A 22,973-nucleotide genomic window follows, 5' to 3' on the forward strand; every position below is an offset into this window, starting at 1 on the left:
TAAGCACACGGCTAAGACAACGCAGGAGTGGCTTCGGGACAAGTCTTTGAATGTCCTTGAGTGGCCCAGCCATAGCCCGGACTTGAACCCAATCAAACATCTCTGGAGAGACCTGAAAATAGCTGTGCAGCGATGCTCCCCATCCAACCTGACAGAGCTTGAGAGAATCTGCAGAGAAGAATGGGAGAAACTCCCCAAATACAGGTGTGGCAAGCTTGTAGCGTCATACCCAAGAAGACTTGAGGCTGTAATCACTGCCAAAGGTGCTTCAACAAAGTACTGAGTAAAGGGTCTGAATAGTTATATACATGTAATATTTCCGTTTTTTTGTTTTAATACATTTGCAAAAATGTCTATAAACCTGTTTTTGCTTTGTCATTATGGGGTATTGTTTGTAGATTGATGAGGAAAACAAACAATTTAATCAATTTTAGACTAAGGCTGTAATATAACAAAATGTGGAAAGGGTCAAGGGGTCTGAATACTTTCCCGAATGCACTGTATTTCCACAATATGAGGTTGGAATAATACTGTGAAATTGTGAAAATGATAATGCCCTTTAAGTTTAAGAGCTGTTTGAAAAGACAGCCTGAAATGTCAGCCTGTTTTGGTGGGATGGCACCTGGTGACATCACCAGGCGATTAATGAGATAATAGACCAATAAGAGTTCGAAACCTCTGAAATTAACAACTTGTTTTCAGTTTTCCCCTCCCTACTCAGATACTCCAAGACAGTCTTAGCAAAGTTCTTGTTTTAATTGAAAACAAAGCACAGTAAGGTACTTAATTGTCACCCAAAAAGTATTTGATATTGAGATAAAAACGGCTGCATTAGACCTTTAACTATTTGTAGAATACAAGCATTGAAATAGATCATAAATAGATCATTTACCTTGCACCAGCAGGAATGCATGGCTTGATGTCTCTCCAGCAATGTTCATGGCTTTGACCATGATGCTAGCAGAGTCTTCTGCTGTGACATCTCTGACCACTAATTCACACACGTGGTCTTCAGGCCAGTACCAGTAAATTCGATCGGTCTTCTCCAGCAGAATTCCATTCTTGAACCACTGGCACTCAGGTTCTGGTTTGCCGACAACTCTGACTCTGAAGCGAACTTCCTCGGTCTGAGACACGGTCTGGCTAGCAATGCGTTCCAAGATCTTTGGAGCTTCCATGCTGGGAGAGAGCTGTATTCTCTCTGGTTTGATTGTGGGTATGGTGAGTTGACCCTCCTCCATCTCTTTCTTCTTCTCAGCCTCAGTCAACTCTTTCATGTGATGAAGCAGTTCTTCCTTCCTCTTCCTAAGCATATCCTCATAGGACTCATCCTTCCTTTTGGACTTTAGCTCCACAGCAGTGATGGCTTCATAATAACCTTCCTCTGTCCTGCGCTTAAATTTGCTCTTCAACTCATCTGTCTCCTCTGTGGACTTCTCATGGATGACTCTTTCAGTCTTCCTCAGTTTGACAACTTCCTTTGGCTGGGCATCAGCTGGTCTGTCAACCTTCACAACTTCAAAGCTAACTCTCCCATGTTCAGTAGTGTCATGTGCCTTTGGTTCAGGGACGCGACGGAGGATGGATCTGAAGTCCTCTCTCTGTGTGATCTCGAGCTTCACCAGATGCTCAGCTGTGCCCTCTGGGTTCTCTGCTACCACTTTGACATCTCCTGCATCGTATGACTTGATATCTATAATCTCAAGATAGTAAATGCCATCATAGCGAAGCCTCATTCTCTTGCTCTTGCGAATGAGCTGTCCATTGAGGTACCAGTTAACCTTAGGCGTGGGATAGCCAATCACTCTGCAACGGAATCTTGCAATGTCACCTTCCAGCACTCTTGCTGGTTCAGGAAGAAGGACAATTTCAGGCTTTGACTTCTCTGAATACTCATCCCCAGTGACTCCAGAAGGACCTCCCTCGTGAGCCATACGCTCCATCTCATCAATTCTGTGTATTTCCCTCCTGCCCTCAGGTAACTGTGTCTCCTCAACAAGGCTCTTCTCATCCTTCACAATTAGTGTAGCTGAGGTCTGATCAACTCCAAACTTGTTAGTGGCTCTGCAGGTGATGACACCACTATCTCTGGCATAGGCAACTTCAAAGTCAAGACTACAGTAGCCAAATTCATTAACCATGCGCAATCTGTTAGCAGCTGCCAGGGGTTTGCCATCATGCAACCACTCAACCACCATAGTGGGATCACCAATTGGGGTCAGTCTGCATTCAAAATGGACTGGGCCAAAACGCTTCAACCTGACAGAAGTCAGCTTCTTCTTGAACTGTGGTTTCTGCTGCTTGTCCTTGTCATATAGGTCATCCTCCTCCCACTGCTCTTGACCATAACGGAGATGCAAGGGTTCCAACTCTGGAGCTGCTATGTCCTTGGCCTTGTAGGTTCCTTTGGTGATAATGAGTCTCCTCTCTGGCGCAGGTTCAGCAGCATCTACCTCAATGTTGACCCTGCAGCGAGTGGTATCTCTTCCAGCTTTGTTAATGGCTGTGGCTGTGTACCAGGCACTATCAGAGCTCACCGACTGTGGGATATGGAATTTGGCTTCTCCCTTGATGCCCTCAATCCTACAACAGACATCTTCGTTAGTAAATCAGCATTAAGTACAACCATGTAAAATAAAGATAGTAACAAATATACATATCTTAACGACTAGAGGAGTATTTGGTGCACTTGATGTATATCATAGGCATGTGCACATTGAGATAAAAGGTGGGGCAAAACACATACTTGATGTTTGGGTGCTTCTGTGGGGAGATGATGTCGCTGTTCTTCAGCCAAACAATGTCAGGCAGGGGGTTTCCGATGGCTTTGACCGCCAACTCAACCAGAGTGCCTTTCTTGACACTGACATTCTTCAGCTTCTCAATAAACTGGGGTCTGATCAAATTTTCTTTGGCTGTAAATGGAGAAACATATACAAGGACAATGCTATCAGTCAATAATGGTATATGACGTATCGATACAAAGTGACAATTCATTTGAGCTTCAAATGAGGAATGATATAGAAGACAAAGATCTTACCATCAACTGTAAGTGTCATGGACACAGAGCTTTTTCCAGCTCTGTTCTGAGCAACTACCGTCCATTCTCCAGAGTCATGGGGCATGGCTGGAACCACAATCAGTGACTGAGTTCCATCTTCCTTCACCACTATCTTGTGGGTGTAATCATTGACAACTTGTTGCCCTGAAAAGAAGAACACAAATAGAGGAATAAATGTATGATTTTCATAAAACTAGTTGAGAGAAGAGAACATGTTTTCACATCACTTACCATTGTGGAACCAGAAAGTGTCAGGCATGGGTCTACCAACTACTTTCAGGTCAAATCTGGCAGTCTGCCCTTCAGCGCACTTGAATGACTGTGGCTTCAAGACAAACACAGGCTTGTACAGTCTCTCCAGCTGACTCTCATCAGTGTCATCAAGCCTGCGACCAGGAGAGCGTGCAGGAGAGCGACTAGTAGAGCGTCCGGGAGAGCGGCTCAGAGATCTAGGGGACTGGGACCTGAGCAAATAAATACCAAATTCAGTGATACTTGGGAGGTTTTTATGATGGCTATGTTAAACAAATATAAATTAAAATCTGGTAATAACCCTGTTACATTTGGTAATAAAAATCTCACCTAATTCTCTGCATTGCCTGAGGTTCTGGCGTGTAACGCTGAGCTCCTGCAACGGCAGTGGGCTCCACGTACAGTTTCCCTGAGCTCACAGAGTTGCCCTTCATGTTGCTAGCTAATGCTGTGTAAACACCCTCATCCTCTGGTAGCACCACAGGAAGACGCAGGCTGGCTCTACCATCATGAAGACTCTCCATCTGGTAACGGCCACCATGATGGATACGCTTTCCATCTTTGTACCACGCAATCTTTTGAAAGACAAGAAACGTTTGATGAATATATACTACATGTTATATTAAACTCAATGTAAAATACAAATGCATGGTTTCTTTACTACCTTGGGCAGTGGAGTTCCTGCCATTTTGCAGTGGAAAGTAACACCCATTCCTTCTATGATCCTGTAGTTTTTAACTGGAGTGGCAAAGGCTGACTGTAAAGCCTCACGATCTGCACAAGTCACCATCTCTTCCCGATCCTCAGTCACAATCTGTTGGTAGGTAATTTGCAAGATGCGGATCTCAATCTCGTGGATAATCCTCTCCTCAAAGGAAGAAATCTTGAGTTCCTGTAACAAACACATTGGAATAAAGCATGCTGTTGTCTTGTTTCATAACAGGTGGCTGTGAACAAATCACATGTCATAACATCACAACAATTACATTTACATTTTAGTAAATGTTCTTATCCAGAGCGAATTAAACAACCACATATCACAGTCAATAAAACTTTCCTCAATTAAACAGGTATCAGCTAAATAAGTTCTGCATTGTATAAGTAATGTGTTTCTTTTCATCCACATACCTGTGTTGAAACAAAGCTTTGCGTTTGTGCGTGTGCTTGCTGTGTCATGCTCCTCTGCCTATACATCTGGTCGTCGTCATATTCGCTCACAACAACGGGGGGTACATCCACCTGCACCGTTGTAATTACTTCACTCTTATATGTCATTTCATGTTTCTTCATGTATTCTTCATATTCCCCTGTAAACAAAATATACAATGTGTAAACAAAAGTTAAAACATTATGGTCTGATTTCACAGACCCAAATAAAGCCAATGATTGTCCCAAATGGCACCCTATTCCCTACATAGTGCACTACTTTCAACCAAAGGCCATAGAGCTCTGGACAAAAATAATGCACTACTGTATTTAGGGAATAAGGTGCCATTTAGGATGCATACTATTACTGGATTTAAAAGCAACGCTAACTGAGCATAGTTTGTAGTCCATGAGATTGAACAACATTTTGATTAAAGCAACTGACCTTCCTCCAGCAGTCCAGCTGAGGCAGAGGCTTCTCCAAGCGGGTTCCTGGCAAAGACGGAGTACTCTCCAGCATCATCAGCAAATGTCATGGAGATCTCCAATTTACACACTCCACTTTCCTTATTGTAGTGGACTTTATATCTAATGGGTGAATAAGTTACATTTTAAACACTACAATCAATGATCAACACAGTCTTACAAATGCAAAATAGAGATGAATTGAAAATGTATCACAAGTAGGCTACCTGTATCCTGTAGTAAGGGGCACTCCACTCTTCTTCCAGAACATGTGTGGTTTGGGGCTGCCTCCGATCTGGCACTCAAAGACAACACGTCCGCCCTCCACCAACTTCTGTACAGTTGGCTTCTTGACAAAGAAGGGAGCGATGGCATCTGCAGTATCCACTGGTGAACCTGCGGTGGCGATGGCAGTGCTCACCTCCGACATGGTCTCCTCCTTTGCTTCAGTAGTAAAACTGTTTGAAGGACATTAGAAATATACATAAATTAGGGCAAATGTAATATCAAACATGTCCAATTTTTTCATCCACATCCGCAAAACTTAATCAGGGAAGATTCAGCATGACTTGCTGGCAAATGGTTTCATAATGTTTGATAAGTATCATAGAATGATTCCGTTTTCCCTTGTCAATAAATAGCACGACTCATAACTGTACATGTCAAGAGTTTCCAAATGTGGTATAAAATAGTTAGCACTCACAGTTTCTCTTGAGTAGTAAGGTCAAATACAGTGACAGTGCCTTGTTGTGTCATCTCTTCCCGGGTCTCAATCTCCTCGGTTACTAGAAGGAAGAAATGTATACAAGTATTAGCACATTCCTAAACCAATAAACCATTTGGCAGTACAGTATTACACCTCAACAGTATGTAGTTTTGTAGACAGAAATGTTCAAAACTAAACTGCCTGTTTACCTTTGACAAGCAGGTAACAGGATGTGCTGATAGTTCCAGCATTGCTAGTAGCAGTGCAAGTGAAGCGACCGCTGTCTTCTGCGAAGGCCTCACGGATGACAAGACGGGCACATTTACTCTCATAAGTGATCTGGAAGTCAATGGAGCTTTCGATTCTGTAGTCCTCCCTGAACCACATGATGCCAGGGGCAGGGTGACCAGAGATCTGGCATTCCAGAGTCACAGACTCACCCTCAGTCACAGTCAGGTTCTTCAAGCCCTGAAAACAAAATACAATAGTTTTACTGACATGTTGACATTTAGAAAAAGATGGATGGAAAGGACGCCTGAATAGACAACAATAACTTATATGACCTGACATACATCCACAAGAAAAATACTTACAGCTACAAGAGTAGGTGGCACAACTGGCTCTTCTGCAGGGGATGGGACTGCTGCAGTCTCAACGATCTATGGAAAATGCATATAGATCACAAAAAGTGACATCCAGTACAGTTTCTGAACTTGACTTTGGGAGTAGTGAAAGATGGATAAAATGGAAGCAAGATAAGAGTGAATCCTGAAAAGACAAAGACGGGTTGTGACACAGGCTGGGAACAGATATATGAAGAAGGGAAGAAGAAAAGAGGAAGAGGATAGCAAGGTGGGCTTTCTTTGTGATGCAGATGGGTTCTGAAACAAAGATAACGTGGCGAGGCTTCGGCGTTATGGTGAAGAGAAGGTGTACTAATACCACTCAGTGAGGTGAGACTCCACACAATGTTATTTTACAGGGCACAACACTCTGGACTACAAACCTTTGTTTCCAAATCCTTATACATTCTCTCCGTTTCCCCTGTAAACGTAGCGCCTATCTGAGTCTGTAACTGAGTGTCGAAATGCGTCTTATATCTCTCGGAGAGATCCTTAAACGGAGACTGGGTTGGCGCTGGCATCACGTCCACAACCTTACGGTGGAGACTAGGAGATGGAGGCTTGACTGGCTTGATGATCTTTTGAGCAGCATGTGCAGAGGTAGAGGATAACTCTTTCTGCAGTGTGGCAATAGCAGAACCTGCTATCGAAACCTGACCAACCCAAGGAAAATAGCATTATCATCACGAATCAGAACAACCTATTATGATATTGTCTGCTTTGTTTAGAAATAAATATAATGGAATGGATGACGATGTATACGGATTAAGTGAGCATTAGTTTTTAGGAAATACTTGCTAAGCTAAATAGTTGATTTCTAAGAGTGAATTTTTATGGTATGTCCTGAGAAGCGAGGTAAAATTAAGTTATTTAGAATGGATATTTATTCAGTGTACAGTACATAATACGGCAGTGCAGACTGTGTGTGTTAGGATTGGATGGTCTGTTAAGATAAAATGTGGTTAAACACATAAACTGTATATTGAGAGATGACCGTCTAACAGAGATCAAAAGAGTTTTATGTCAGGCAGGCTTAAGACACCTATTGCTTAGTTGACCAGAGAGGCCAACAATGTATTACTTGATTATTACTTTATCAATTAAACTGAGGCATTAAAACGTGTGTACCGCTGCTTGCCTGAAATGTCCTATGCTTACCTCATAGCTATGGTCAGGTTTAGGAACAGAAACTTTTGAAACTGTGAAATGTGGAATTGGGGATGGTGCGAGGGCAGTTTCCATGTGGGCGGTAGTAGTTTCTGTACTTCTTTGTATCTAAAGTAACCAACAAAGTGTGATAGAGTAAGGAAAGGTCAACTCAATGCAGAACTTCTGAGAAACCTATCAGAGAAAATGCAGCATCTTTTTATATTTAAAAAGATAGCAAACCTGGGTGACATGAATACTCTGCTCATCAGCTGATGTTTGAATTGATGGTGGTGGTATTATTGGTATTTGCACCATTGGCACAGTTGCAGCCTCAGTTTTCACTGTGACTTGTTGCTCAGTGGTAGCCATCATCATCTGCTGTTTTAAATCAGATTGTATGGTTTCCTCTTCAGCATGACCCCCCTCAGCATGCAAAGGCTTCCGAACACGTGCTAGGTCGACAGCAGCAACCACTGTAGCCTTTGCCTCCGCTTTTTTCCCACCCTCAACCTTTGAGACAACAAGCAATCAATGTCATACATACAGCACATAGATATCATACATAGCATCCATGGCAGCAGTCACTATGACAGCAAACAGATTCACATAACGATGACAAACAGGAAAAACATCATACCCGTGGATACAAAACAAGTTTGTGTGCATTACCTGGTAATAACATGTCATCATTAATGCATGGAATCATGTTAGTTTAGTTGAATTGGTTGTGCAATAGTGAAAATGAACATGCAGTTGACTAATTGAAATACCAAAGAATTGCTCAATCGACTTGGGAACTCATTTTCCTCTTAAATCGTAGTGATGGAGAAAAAAGTCAATGCAGTTACATATTACATTATTATTTTTTGATTTGTAAAATATAATATTTGTATTTATTTTTTTTATTTTTTTTGCTAGGTAGCATTAGCTAGCGCTAGTCGGCTGTACCTGTGCCAAAACATTTTCATCATATAGCTTGTTCTCCATGTTCTTTTTAAATAGTGAGCCAATATGTTTATCAGCACTTTTACTTCCATTACTGATTACTGAAAAGTTATTTTCTCATGCTTCTCGTCTCTCTGCAGCAGACATTTGGAGAGCAATATGTTTGGAATATCAAATCGCAATGAAATCAAAATGTCGAATCGCATACATTTAGAATAGTGAGAATCCATATCGTATCGGCACCTAAATATAGTGATAATATCATATAGAAAATGGGACCTGTGTAGTGATTTCAACTTAAATAGCGCTTACATACAGTATAGGTGAGGTGAGTGATTTGGGAAAGTGCTCAGAGTAGTAAACAAAACATTAAAAGCCATCTTTAAGCTACCTGCTCCTCGGTTGTCATCATACATGTAACAGTAGAGATTCCAATCTCTCTGTTCTGTACCACAGTGTCATCAGTGTGTGTCGCTATAGCTTGTTCAACAGCTATAGACTCTGGTATGATCTATATGATAAACATAGCCATGGGCAGGAGATGAATATATTGGGTCAATAAATAATGAGAATATAAATAACACATATTGACACTATGGGGGAGCTCAACAACATCCGTGGGAATGTGGGAATGTGAATAATAAACCACAGGGAATGTGACAAAATCACAGATGGTTGTGAGGACGAATATGTGGGTGCGCTGAAATGACAACAATTTAAAATGGAAAATGGTCTATGTTTATCAGGGATAATATTGTTAAGCGTGGGGGAGGGTCTACTAGAGCGGGGGTGTGATGACAGAAAAAAGGGAAATAAATAAATAATGGAAGTGAAGGGAAGGACGACAGGGTTTGTACTTCATTAAATAATGAACTACCTGTTCCCTTGTTGTGGACATTAACACAGTAGTAGAGGTGCTAGAGGTGCTCTGTATCTCTGTACTGGGTGTCACCACCGGCACCGGCACCGGCTCTGGTGTAAAACCAGCAGACTTGCGGCTGCGAGCCTGGTCCACAGCTGCTACCACAGTAGCTACAGCAATGCTTTTATCGTCCACCTCATGCTGCGCCTCCTAGCATACATTAGTAGCGTTAACTTAGAATCCAATCAGAAGTTTTATTGATAATAGCTTCAAACGTCATTATCATATTATTGATAACAGATGCAATCTTAAATGCTTTCATACCTTTCTAAATTCAGGCAACCTATCCTAATGAGCCATGTTAGATCCCAAAATACATCCAGGTAGTCAAACGTTCATTGGACAGGATATTCAAACTCATTTAGGCCTCAAAAAGAGAGCGAATCAGCTAATCAAATAAGTTCACAATCTTAAAACCCTTACCATCTCATGCACATTCAGTAATCAGCCACAAGATGGCTCTGCCACAGAGAGAGTTGAGAGAGTGGCCACTAAGAAATAAGAATTTCCTCACCTCTCTCACAGCGACACCAGATACAGCGGACCCAGCCGTTTGCAATCCATAAGAGCCCTCCCAGCGCTGCTCCATGTGAACCTGGGTGGCAGACATGGAAGCCTGGGCATGGGTGGCACTAGAAGTCATGCTGCTGGAATAGCTGCTGGACCCTTCAACAAAGTCTCCCTGCTTCCATGGTGGGAGGACATCAGGACCATGGGCTACCTGTTTGCGTGTGGTCAGTGGGGATTTGACTGGTCTGATTGGGGACACAGACAGTCTTGAAGTAGGGGATACGGACCTGCGTTAAACAAAACAAATCGTTATTCGTATATTACCTGGTACCAAATGGTGTTTTGTAGTGTAAATAGACAAGTAATTAATATGTTTATCATGTAATTACTGTTACCAGGTCACTTCTAGGGAGCCTAAATACCTGGTCATTTCTGTATTATAAAATGACATGGTCTAATTCCCTATGGAGATTGAGGTGAACTATCTGTCTGTATTATATGTGTGGAATGTTGTTGAACTCTCTACACTTCCATGTTAATGTAAGATTGAAATAAAAAAATTTACCTAACAGGGGCCGGAGTGGGTGCCTTGACATGTCTCACAGGTGATGGTGACTGATGACGTCCCCCTGCAACTCTGGCTGCAAGAGATGATGGTGTTGGGGATTTGGAGGTTGAGGTTGGCTTAGGGGGCACACGTGGTGGAGTCTTGTGTGCTAGATGGCTCACTACACCACCTTCAACATGCATTTGCATGGATGAGGATTCAAAATGAGCCTCCATACTCTGAAAATAAAACAACATTAAAGGTTAGTGTTTTATTGAAGTAAAGGTGTATTTATCTGACTGATAGCTTCAATAGACAGACAGATACAACTGCCAATTGCCAAAGTCTTAATAGGGCGCTGGTCCATGACGAGCCAGAACAGCTTCAATGCACCTTGGCATAGAATCTAGAAGTGTCTGGAACTCTATTGGAGGGATGCAACTCCATTCTTCCATGTGAAATTCCATCATTTGGTCTTTTGTTGATGGTGGTAGAAAACGCTGTCTCAGGTGGAGCTCCAAAATCTCCCATAAGTGTTCAGTTGGGTTGAGATCTGGTCACTGAGATGGTCATGGCAAATGTTTTACAAAGCTTTCATGCTTATCAAACCATTCAGTGACCACTCGTACCCTGTGGATGGGGGCATTGTCATCCTATGGGGGCATAGCCATGGTAGCTAAAATAATGGCCTGCCCAGCATTTTTATACATGACCCTGATGGGATGTTAATTTCTTAATTAACTCAGGAACCACACCTGTGTGGAAGCACTTGCTTTCAATATACTTTGTATCCCTCATTTAGTCCAGTGATTCCATTATTTTGGCAGTTACAGATAGATAGATAGATAGATAGATAGATAGATAGATAGATAGATAGATAGATAGATAGATAGATAGATAGATAGATAGATAGATAGATAGATAGATAGATAGATAGATAGATAGATAGATAGATAGATAGATAATGCATTTCTGCTTTGGTTGGAGAGGTAACGCACTGCTGTGTTGTGTGTGGAGCTCTACAGTTAAGGGTATGCCAGGGAATCGTCAGATCTGGGACCAGGCCTTAACTTGTCTCGTAACGGAAGTCCAATAAGAGGGACGGTCGAAAGGGAACCAGTACAGGCGCACGTACAGCACTTGCAAAACGCCTACCAACCACCCTTTTCTTTAGAGTATTCATATAGAGAAACATTGTTAGATGTATGATTGAATTGTATATATATTCTATGCTCAAATTAACGGCGCTGCCCAGATTGTTGTCTACGAAAGCATCCACAAAGTACTGTTAGATTTTGTCTATCGGAGCTCTCGCTCCTCTGCGCAAACGTGTCCGGCACGCACTGTGTTTTGGGAGGGAAAGCTGGGGTGACGTTCCAGCTCTCCGTTCACTGCTTCCATTTCGGTGAGTCAATTCTTCACTAGGTGTTTTTGTAGAGATATGATTTTGTGCGCATTCAAATGTTTAAATACTCTTGGTTTGTAGTGTTTTTTTTTCAGAATTTGCATGCTTCCTCCTCTTTTCCACATCCCCATCTTCCCTGCAGGTGCCCGTGGTGGGGGCGGGGACGACGTTTTGGGAGCAGGCTCCAGCTCCCCGGGGATGCAGTGCAGAGACTGTCAGCTGGTCGGCTAGTTAGGATTGAGTATCTTGCATATTAAACAAAGTCATACATTTTCTAACCCTTGTGAAACTATTTAAATGCTGTAATAAAATTGCCTTTTTGCTTTTTCTGAGACTGCCTTATCTAGTGATCTGTTGAGCTGTGCAGGGAACATTCTAGGCCAGGCTTTAAGGTTGTGGTCCTTCCCCTCATTAAACAGAAGGTGTTGTAGTCGAGTCTACTTAGTGGCCCTATAGGGTTAGGTTATCCCAAGTCATTTTAGATCATATTTAATGTATATTTACCCTTGTCTCAACTCTGGTCTGGCGACTCTGAGAGGAGGACCTCTGAGAGGAAGATGAAATTACGGTTTTAGTCTTCTTGGCAGGCACAGCTTCTTCACCTGGACAGAAACAAATATAAAGGTGCATTTCCCACCAAATTATTGAACATGATGACAAGTGGTGAATTCAAAACTGTTGTTCAAATTCAGTTCAGGCAACATGTCAATATAGAATGCATTGGGCCTATAATAGTTTCCATTCAGTTTTAAATGCATTGACAGACTGGGTCATTGAAGGCTTGAAAGCTAGGTCTAGCCTCTAGGCTAGATACATGATCATTTCTGTCCACAAAACATTAAGGAAATGCTCAATAAATAATTGAAACAGGAATTCTTGTAACTTCACTTTTATGAAAGCCTAATTGTGAGAAGGCTGTTGCAATGTGGGATTCCAAACGCCCAAAACACAATTCTAAGGACAGTCCTAATCACAATTCAACTTTCTCACCTTGAACCAGCAGTTCAGCAGTGGAGGTAGCCCGTCCGCTGCTATTTGAGGCATTTACAGAGTAAGTTCCAGAATCCTCTGGGAAGGCTTCGGCAATCAACAAACTGTAAAGGTCTCCTTCTTGAACAATCTGAAAGTCAGCGGAGCTCTGTATCTCGGCTCCCTCTCTGTAGAACTTTACCACAGGTGTAGGGATTCCTGTCACACGAACATCCAGTCTCACTTGGCTTCTTTGTCTCACGGTTAAACTCTGAAGTCTCTGAATAAAGTTGGGCGGCGCAGTCTCCACTGTAATAATAAATGGAAAAATACGTTTTATGGCAAAAAATAAATCAAAGAAAAACCGGTGGAAGTGAACTCAACTTGAGCAGCACCGAGATCCATTGGCTAGGGGAGACCGGGGAAAACCGTAAGTATTTTTTCATTCGGTCTTCCCAGAGACCTTTTTAAATATGAAACTTAATCTATCTAAACTTACATCTATCTATTCATATACCATGAATACGTTTTTACAGAAGATCTTTGGATCGTTATATAGATTTGAATCCAAATGGTCCGATGGTTACATTTGCCCCTATGCCCGTGTTCAACTGAAGCACTAGACATTTTTACTTTAAACGTGTTTTCAAATACATTTGCTTTGTGTCAATTATTATGTGCCTAATAGGCTAATTCTTTATAACGCAATCCATGTTTAGCATCCTAAAAATAATCCAGAAGAAAAAGAAACGCACACCTATTTACGCGAGGTGCTGGCTAGCGGAGTAGAAAACTTGAAAATAAAGGAGAGCCGCACACTCTAGGAGCTCAGATGCAAAAATATTTAATTTACCAACGTTTCGACAGGCAAGCTGTCTTCACTGTCGAAACATTGGTAAATTAAATATTTTTGCATCTGAGCTCCTAGAGTGTGCGGCTCTCCTTTATTTTCTAGCATCCTAAGAATGGCAGTTCTGGCAGCCTGGTCTGAAAGACTAGACGTAACATAGTAAAAGTAGTTCTGTGACTCTCATATTAGTACAATTTGTTACATTTGGTATAGTTTCAAAAGACAGAAGTTGTTTATACCCAAAACTAAAGGACGGATGGGAGTATAACGCGGACATCAAGCAACCCAGAGGTTGCGTGTCCAAATCGCATCAAGGACAACTTTAGAATTTTAGCAACTTTGAAACTATACTTACACATTTTTAGCTACTTAGCAACAATTAGCATGTTAGGTAACCCTTCCTCTAACCCTTAATCCCTAAGCTTAACCCTAACCCTAACCTTAACCCCTAGCCTAGTTAACCTGTTGGGGATGGGGGCGCTGTTTAGACTATTTATGCTAATGTGGCTAATTTTTTAAACGGCTTCCCACAAAATCCTTGATCGTACAATATGCATATTATTATTATTATTGGATAGAAAACAGTCTATAGTTTCTATAGGAGTTGAAATTTTGTCTCTAAGTGGAACAGAGCCCATTCTACAGCAATTTCCCTGACATGGAGTCAGATTTGAGAAACGTTGGCCACTTTTCTGAAGTCATTTAAAAGGGCTCTGTCGTTGCTATGACTATACGGACACTTCTTACGTCTTCCCCTGGATGCCTTTACGTGATGACGATTCCAACGGGCTCGATTGCTCGTTCACAGGCCCTACAAATGAAAAAAACCTTTAGCTAGCAAGTCTTTTCTTGCTGCGTAACGCGCGTGGAAGACACCGACCCTCTCCTGTTCCAAGCGTTAGTTTAGCCTGTTATATTTCTCCGGTCATCTTTTCACTCGTTATAGGAGTTACAAACATCACAAAGTAGTTAATTTAAAGCGTTTTATAGCAATTTATATCCGTTTAGTGCGATTTTGGGACATTTATTTTTGCAACGATGTGAAAAGTTGGGCACGCTTTTCAGTTCATCCCGAACGTAGTTGACATTTCCACATGGCAAGAGGACAGCTTTCCACCAAAAGACGATTTCTCCCAAGAAAGGATCCTTTGCCCAAGATACTGATGGAAGAACAGCTCAAGGTAGGACATTTTTATTATGATAAATCGTGTTTCTGTCGAAACATTTTAGTGGCTTAGGACGCCATGTTTTTTGACGTAGCTTCGCTTGGCGCAAACTGTATTGAAAAGTAAGGATAAATTAAAAAATGTAATAACGCAATTGTATTAAGAATTAAATTGTCTATCAATCCCTGTCCACCCTATATTTTTTAGTCACGTTTATGAGTATTTATGTATAAGAGTAGATCACTGTCTAAGTGGCGCAAGGACGTTTTCTTTACCAGCTTGTCTACATTTCACATTGTCTAACCATGATTTTGGTGGCTAAATATAAACATTTTCGATCAAACTGTATATGCATGTTGTAATGTGATGTTACAGGAGTGTCATCGGAAGAATTCTGAGAAGGTTAGTGAAAAAATTAATATCTTTTGGCGATGTTGACTTTTATCGCTCACTTTGGCTAGAATCAATGCTGGGCTGCTAATTGCTATGTGCTAAGCTAATATAACGATTTATTGTGTTTTCGCTGTAAGACACTTAGAAAATCTGAAATATTGTCTGTATTCACAGGATCTGTGTCTTTCGATTCGTGTATGCTGTGTATTTTTACGAAATGTTTGATGATTAGTAGTTAGGTAAACACGTTGCTCATTGTAATTATTCTAGTCCATTTGTGATGGTGGGTGCAATTGTAAACTATGCCATATACCTGAAATATGCACTTTTTTCTAACAAAACCTATCCCATACCATAAATATGTTATCAGACTGTCATCTAATGAGTTTTTTTGTTGGTTAGGGGCTATAAATATCTTAGTTTAGCCGAATTGGTGATGGCTACTGGTGTTGGTGGACAAATAAAAGATGGTGGATTATGCTAATGTGTTTTTAGGTAATAGATGTACATCTTTACATATTGTGTCTTCCCTGTAAAACATTTTAAAAATCGGAAATGTTGACTGGATTCATAAGATCTGTGTCTTTCATTAGCTGTATTGGACTTTAATGTGTGAAAGTTAAATATTTTAAAAAAATATTTTTTTTGAATTTCGCGGCACTGGTTTTTCAGTGGGGGGGGGGGGGGGGTGCCGCTAGCGCCACGCTGATCCTAGACAGGTTAACGTTAGCCAGAACAAATTGGAATTCGTAACATATCATACATATTGCAAATTCATAACATACCATACAAATTGTAATTTCGGAACATATACAAAATGGATGATGGACATCCACAAATGAATACATACCATATGTAACATATCATACTAATTTGAGTGTCTCATATTCACATTTACTATGTTACATCTACCCCTGAGTCCAGGTTGGTTCTAGACGGCAAGATGAGGAGAAATCTATTTAAATTGGGTGCCACTTTGATTGCACAACTCAAGAAGTTGACTTGAGGGCGTAGTTTAGTCACTAGGAATAGTTACAGTACATTGATCATGATTGCGCTCGCTAGCAGGTAAATCTGAATAACAACTTTATCCAACTTTATATGTAATCCGTAAACTGAAAAAAATCACACACAAACAAGCATAGCTCCATTTAGAAACATAGCTCCAAAACCAGTCCATTTTAGGTACAAACAGCAGTTTCCTAATTCAATATTGGTTCTTATTATTGGATGTGTAAAATGTAAACACCACTGCAGCTATCACTCTCATCACTGAAATGAAGTGCTGTTAATTGAACAAGTCAGTAAAGACAGAAGTAGCTATTAATGAAGGGGCATTCGGGCTAGAGTACTTGTGGTCAGTCACTTCAATGGGAGAGGCTGCTTCTAGAACTTTATTAATGAATACTATGTTATCTTTGGCTGCACTCTATGTTTGCAGCCATGATGACTCTTTATGTCACGCCCTGGCCTTAGTATTATTTGTTTTATTTATTATTTTAGTTAGGTCAGGGTGTGACATGGGGTATGTGTGTATTTTGGGGTATTATATGGTAGAGGGGGTGTTGGTTGTAGTTTATGGTTTTGTGTTAAGTGTATGTATCTAGCTGTGTCTATGGGTGTGTAGTTTTCTAGGAAAGTCTATGGTGGCCGGAATGGGTTCTCAATTAGAGACAGCTGATTTCGGTTGTCTCTAATTGGGAGCCATATTTAAGGCTGCCATAGGCTTTAGCTGTTTGTGGGTCATTGTTTATGTATATGTCTAACGTAAGTAGTTTGTGTGTGCACTTGCGTTTTAAGTTTCAAGATCGTTTGTTGTTTTTGTTAGTTTGTATAAGTGTTACGTTTTCATCTTCGTCGTTGAAATAAAAAGATGTATTCAAGTCATGTTGCGCCTTGGTCCTCTCATTCACGTCAACACGATCGTGACACTTTAGTATGATGCAGGACACTGTCTAAAACTGCAAGCCAAAGCATTGGCTAGCTAGAACAACCTCAAACAATGCAAACACCACTGTTTTATCAACTCTGGTTCTCTCACCTGTAACAAGAAGTTCAGCGGTGCTAGTGGCTTGTCCAGCACCATTGGTGGCTCTGACAGAAAATCTTCCACTGTGTGCGGCTGTCACAGCAGGGATCATCAGAACAGCGCGGCCATCGCTGAACGAGATCTGTGTGCCGGGCAGAGCGGCAGCGGAAAGAACCTGGCCATCACGGAACCAGCTCACCTCAGGAACTGGAGAACCTTCAGATCAAGTCAACATTCTAGTCAGCACAGCAGAGCTGATGATGGTGATGAATTTGGTGATGATTTTAAACTCATAGCAAGCAGTTACAATTCAGAGCAAAGTTGAGAAAAGGCCAACAGTATCACATAGGGCAGGCTTCCCAGACAGATTAAGCCTAGATCCAGAACTAAAAAGCATTTCAAATGGAGATTCTCCATTACAAAAGCTTTTTACTCCAGGACTAAGCTTAATCTGTGTCTGGGAAACCAACCCATAATTGGGTACTTTATACTTGTGTAATCACTTCATAAAATGTCGCTGTGCAAAGGCTTTATCTGTTTAGTGTTTTACATCAATGATTCAACATATTTATATCTATGTTTGGCACATCAGCTATATCTATGAGGTACAGTTTAAAAGGAACATAAAATATCTCCTTACCACTAACTTGTGCTTCAAACGTTGCAGCACTACCCTCTAGTGCCACAACGCTTTGCAGCGGCTGTGTAAATGTTGGCGCCTGTGTAGACATTGTGGACGGCACCCTAAGAGACACAACAGAGCAGAACATCACCAAACCACTCATACACCACAAATCTTATTTGATCTTTTACAGTAGTTGTATGGTAAAATCCCTAAATGAAGCAAACCCACACATTTAAACTCTGAGTTTATTTTTAGCCACCGAGGGCAGGTTTCCCAGACACTGACTATGCCTATTCCTGAACTAAAAAGTGTTGCCAATGGAGATTCTCCATTGAATGGGCCTTTTATTCTAGGACCAGGCTTAATTGTTGTCTGGGAAACTCACACTGCTTGTGTCACATCACCAAACCAATTAAGAAAAATCTACCTTTCTTTTACATCTTTTACAGTAGTTTTATGGCACAATCTCCAAACAAAGCATATTCTACATTTGAACTCTATTTTTATATTTTTAGCCTCTGAGAGTCTTATGTCACTTGTGTCACATCACCCAACCAATGAAGAGGTTTTTTTTTATTTTACATATGCAGAAAAAATACATACATCAAATGAACCCAGAGCCTATTTTTTGCCAGTGAGAGTCTAATGACTTGTGTCAGATCCAGCTGTAACGATCGTTGTTGGAAGGATTGGACCAAGGTGCAGCGTGGAAGGCGTTCATCATGTTTATTAATGTGAACAAGCAACAAAACAATAAAGAGCAACCAAAACGAACGTGCCGCTTTGTAGTGCAAAAAGGCTACAATACAAAAACAAGATCCCACACACAATAGGTGGAAAAAGGCTGCCTAAATATGATCCCCAATCAGAGACAACGATAGACAGCTGCCTCTGATTGGGAACCATACTAGGCCAACCTAGAAACGAAAAACTAGAATGCCCACCCTAGTCACACCCTGACCTAACCAAGTAGAGAAATAAAAGGATCTCTAAGGTCAGGGCGTGACACCAGCACCTGGCTTACTGTGTCCTGTCACTTGAGCTATCAGAGGCTCCATGGGGTCTGGGTGTTAAGCCAAACACCAGGGCCACAGCTCCCTGTGACAGCTCACAGACAAGACAGTAATAACTGGGGTAAGCCGTCATTGTAAATAAGAATTTGTTCTTAACTAGCTTGCCTAGTTAAATAAAGGTTAAAAAAATAAATAATAATAAGTATTCCTGTAAGTACAGTGTAACAAGTACTGTAATTACTCAACGTTACACTGTAAGTACACTGTACTTAGGGTAAGGTAAATGTTACCAAAGGTAACTAATACATGTGTAATAGATGCTTTATAACTCCAACTGAACAGGACATATCCATTGACGTCCCTTGATGTTTAAGTCTAAAAATGTCAGCCATTAGGCCTACAGTTACACTAGTGCTGCTAAACAAAACATATCCCTTGACTGGGCCGACGTTAAAGTCCTAAAATGTCTGCCGTTGCCATTACAGTTACAGATACAACACAATCCATTCATTCATCTTTAAATAATAGCTGGATAAGCTATCAACATGAGGTTTTGTAATCAAGTATTAATAAACCAGTCATAAATTTATAAAGGTGATGTGTGTTATCCAACAATTTCCATTGCTCAAAACTGCAAGGTTAAAGCTTTACATTTGTAGAACTTGTTTAGGCCTATAGATAGAACAGCTTAAACTCAGTAGGCCTGTACTTTCAATCCAGTACAGGCCTAGAATCCAGAATAATACTGACATACATTATTCAACCAAACATATGAGCCATTAAGCACTATTGTATCACATTACCTTAAATCCTTAGATACATACGCACATTTAATATACACTGACTGTAAATTACATTAGGAACACCTTCCTAATATTGAGTTGCAGCTCTTTTGCCCTCAAAACAGACCCAATTCTAAGGGGCATGGACTCTACAAGGTGTCGAAAGGTCCATGTGGACTTCATGTAGACTCCAATGGCCCATGTAGCCTCCAATGCTTCCCACAGTTGTGTCAAGTTGGATGTCCTTTGGGTGGTGGACATTCTTGATACACATGGGCCATTGGACCATTCTTGATACACATGGGAAACTGTTGAGCGTGAAAAACTCAGCAGCATTGCAGTTCTTGAAACACTCAAACCGGTGCGCCTGGCACCTACTACCATACCTTGTTCAAAGGCACTTTCATCTTTTGTCTTGCCCATTGACCCTCTGAATGACACACATACACAATCCATGTCTCAATTGTCTCAAGGCTTAAAAATCATTCTTTAACTCCTTCATCTACACTGATTGAAGTGGATTTAACAGGTAACATCAATAAGGGCTCATAGCTTTTGCTATAGAAAGAGCAGGTGTTCGTAATGTTTTGTACACTCAGTGTAGATTCCTTAGGCCTTAGTGAAACACAAAATCACACCTTATATTGAATGGAACATATATGAAGCTAACAGAAAACAATTATTCTTAAGCATCTGAATATATATCACTCCAGAAAGTACAACTTTGAAAAACTTGACCTCTAGAAATCTCCATAGTCTTTTTAGTAATCTCAATGGCAGGACAAATCATTAAACAATGGCCACAGTATATACTGTTCAGAAAGTATACATTGGCTCAACAATTAACTAAGACATTGCCTTATCAATCAATTATAGCCTTCATCACATCGATAGTTTTCATATTGTATGAAAACTATCCAAAACTGTTAACATCAGATGAGACATGTAACACAAATGTCACACTCTAAAAATAATCTGTACCAGGCTTGACTGACAGTCACCATGTGGCACATAACTGGAGGTGCAACTGATAGCCCTGCTGCTGATTCCCTTAAAAAGACATTGCGATCCAGCTGGGACACCACTCTAATGCTATCAGGGGCTATTCTGGGAGCTTCTCTAATCATTGCACCATATATAAATAACCTTGAAAATGATAAGCATTAGTTCTTAATTATTGAAATGTTTAAAATGAAATGTTCTTAATGTGAAATGATTCCCATAATATATTTTGAGACACTTGTCCCCAATTAGGTGGAAATCACCAGTTGTTACCTGTTATTCTTTGGTAATTGTTATATACAGATAATAACACAATATTAATTGACATTGGAACAGGTCAAAGTTTAATTAACTAAAGTTACTTACTTGTATCCACAAGAGTGCCTAGATTTGATGGGGCGAAGCCCAGAAGTTGTATTTCTTCAGAAACAATCTCCTTATCCAGAAATGTCAGAAAATCCAATGTGAGAACAGTTTAGCCTCAAAGAAACCCAAAAAAACAAAACCACACAGTGTAGCTGTGTAGTTTTGCTCTTTTTCCTATGCAATCCCTACACCCGAGGCAAGGCTGGGAATGCTCCAACTGCTCAGAAGTGACAATATGGTTGTGTTACTTTTTATACCCCTGGGCAAATCACCATCATCAGTGCATCTGCTCTCCTCATTGGTCTGCCACCCAAAGGGGATGATGGGAGATTGGAAGCCATTTTATGCAAGCCCAAACCTGTCACTCACTTTACTTTACATTGTCCAGTCACTGTTGTCACTGTTTGCGTTCGGACTTACTTTTAACACAAAATTTTGCTTTGAATTACTTTGCTTTTGAATAAGAACAATCTTACATATCCCCAAATGCTACCACTATGTCAATTTCTGTTCTAAAATGTAAAAGTACTTACTGAAATTAATTTATTGACCAAATGGAAAGTGAGGCTGTGCCTGTCACTCAAGTCCTGGGCTACCCCCAACACATCAGTAGCTTGACTGGAACAAATTATGCCATCAGAGGGACAGGGGAAGTGTTTACATATGGCTGCTAAATACTTGTGGCAGCTATGTTAGTACGTGTAAGTTTTCCTGTCTTCATATACAAAGTCTGCATCATAGTCTGTACCTATAAAATATTTCTCAGTCTGTATCTAATGATTTCTCATTGTCGTATATTCTCTGACACAAAAAACACGTTCACTCACAGATTATTCTTCAAAACATAAAGACTGAAATAGACAGCACTCCAATAACACATTCAGATATGTATTGGACAATGCATTAGAACAGTATTAATACAAAAGTATTTCATGCCAGTCTTTCAAACAAATACACTCCTCTTTAGCAGAACGTGAGTGTTACTTCGGCTTTAAATCGGACATTGTAGGGTAATAAAGTTATTTTCATCTGTTCAAGGAAAATCCTCTTTGGATTAGCTGTAGGTAGGCTAAATACACCCTCCAAACATGTAGGGACAGTTTCCCAGACACAGACTAAGCGTAGTCCTGGACTTGTGTGCTTATGTGTTTTACAACTCAAATATTATCAGGTCCAACAGTAATATGAGCAATGACTTTTATGTGTAATGTCGACTTCTGTTTTGAAACGTGCCTGTATGTCCTGACCTTTTTTTGTGTGGAAAATTGTGTTCATTGGTATTCACGTAACATTCTTTAAAACTGTCATGTAAAGTTCAATAATGTAATTCATTGTCTGATGTATGTACTGTATGTTGTACGTTTGTGCATAATGTTTTCAAGTTTAATTGTTCACCTGCCCGCCTTCGCCACAAGCTACAACCACACTATCTTTTAACCACATGACACGGGGAGCAGGCTTTCCGAGATGACACACTCCAGGTAGAGATCTCTTCCCACCAGGATACCCTTATGTTCTGGCTTTGACAGGAACTGATGAGTAGATCCACAGGCTGGGAATACCAGCGTGCACTATTTACTGTATGTATGACATTGTTAGGCTGGGGAGACCAGGTTCCACTATTTACTGTATGTATGACATTGTTAGGCTGGGGAGACCAGGTTCCACTATTTACTGTATGTATGACATTGTCAGGCTGGGGAGACCAGCTTGCACTATTTACTGTATGTATGGCATTGTTAGACTGGGGAGACCAGGTTCCACTATTTACTGTATGTATGGCATTGTTAGGCTGGGGAGACCAGGCTACACTATTTACTGTATGTATGACATTGTTAGGCTGGGAAGACCAGGTTCCACTATTTACTGTATGTATGGCATTGTTAGGCTGGGGAGACCAGGCTACACTATTTACTGTATGTATGGCATTGTTAGGCTGGGTAGAGCAGGTTCCACTATTTACTGTATGTATGCATTGTTTGATTAGGTCAAGTAGGTTCAGCAGGATATATTCTTCAAATTAGATGAGCTTGTGCTTTGTTCAAGG

At 40.7% G+C, this 22,973-nt stretch overlaps 1 protein-coding gene across 1 annotated transcript in view; it reads right to left on the minus strand.

The window, feature by feature from the left end:
* LOC129821055 (titin-like) overlaps positions 1-21,131 on the minus strand; it is a 180,511-nt gene extending 159,380 nt beyond the window's left edge. Inside the window, exons 1-23 of the mRNA XM_055878299.1 lie at positions 20,927-21,131; positions 17,779-17,882; positions 17,151-17,354; positions 12,722-13,009; positions 12,236-12,333; positions 10,345-10,565; positions 9,793-10,066; positions 9,225-9,419; positions 7,643-7,912; positions 7,412-7,528; positions 6,633-6,906; positions 6,224-6,270; positions 5,840-6,098; positions 5,628-5,709; positions 5,152-5,382; positions 4,905-5,047; positions 4,442-4,620; positions 3,978-4,205; positions 3,644-3,888; positions 3,293-3,525; positions 3,041-3,205; positions 2,747-2,915; positions 893-2,583 (exon numbers count right to left, since the gene is read on the minus strand). Of these exons, the coding sequence (XP_055734274.1) occupies positions 893-2,583; positions 2,747-2,915; positions 3,041-3,205; positions 3,293-3,525; positions 3,644-3,888; positions 3,978-4,205; positions 4,442-4,620; positions 4,905-5,047; positions 5,152-5,382; positions 5,628-5,709; positions 5,840-6,098; positions 6,224-6,270; positions 6,633-6,906; positions 7,412-7,528; positions 7,643-7,912; positions 9,225-9,419; positions 9,793-10,066; positions 10,345-10,565; positions 12,236-12,333; positions 12,722-13,009; positions 17,151-17,354; positions 17,779-17,869 (5,704 nt within the window). The 5' untranslated portion in view covers positions 17,870-17,882; positions 20,927-21,131. The remainder of the gene's footprint in view (positions 1-892; positions 2,584-2,746; positions 2,916-3,040; positions 3,206-3,292; positions 3,526-3,643; positions 3,889-3,977; positions 4,206-4,441; positions 4,621-4,904; positions 5,048-5,151; positions 5,383-5,627; positions 5,710-5,839; positions 6,099-6,223; positions 6,271-6,632; positions 6,907-7,411; positions 7,529-7,642; positions 7,913-9,224; positions 9,420-9,792; positions 10,067-10,344; positions 10,566-12,235; positions 12,334-12,721; positions 13,010-17,150; positions 17,355-17,778; positions 17,883-20,926) is intronic.
* Positions 21,132-22,973: the final 1,842 nt, after the last annotated feature.

Source organism: Salvelinus fontinalis, chromosome 23 (genome assembly GCF_029448725.1).
Source record: "Salvelinus fontinalis isolate EN_2023a chromosome 23, ASM2944872v1, whole genome shotgun sequence".
Lineage (NCBI taxonomy): Eukaryota > Metazoa > Chordata > Actinopteri > Salmoniformes > Salmonidae > Salvelinus > Salvelinus fontinalis.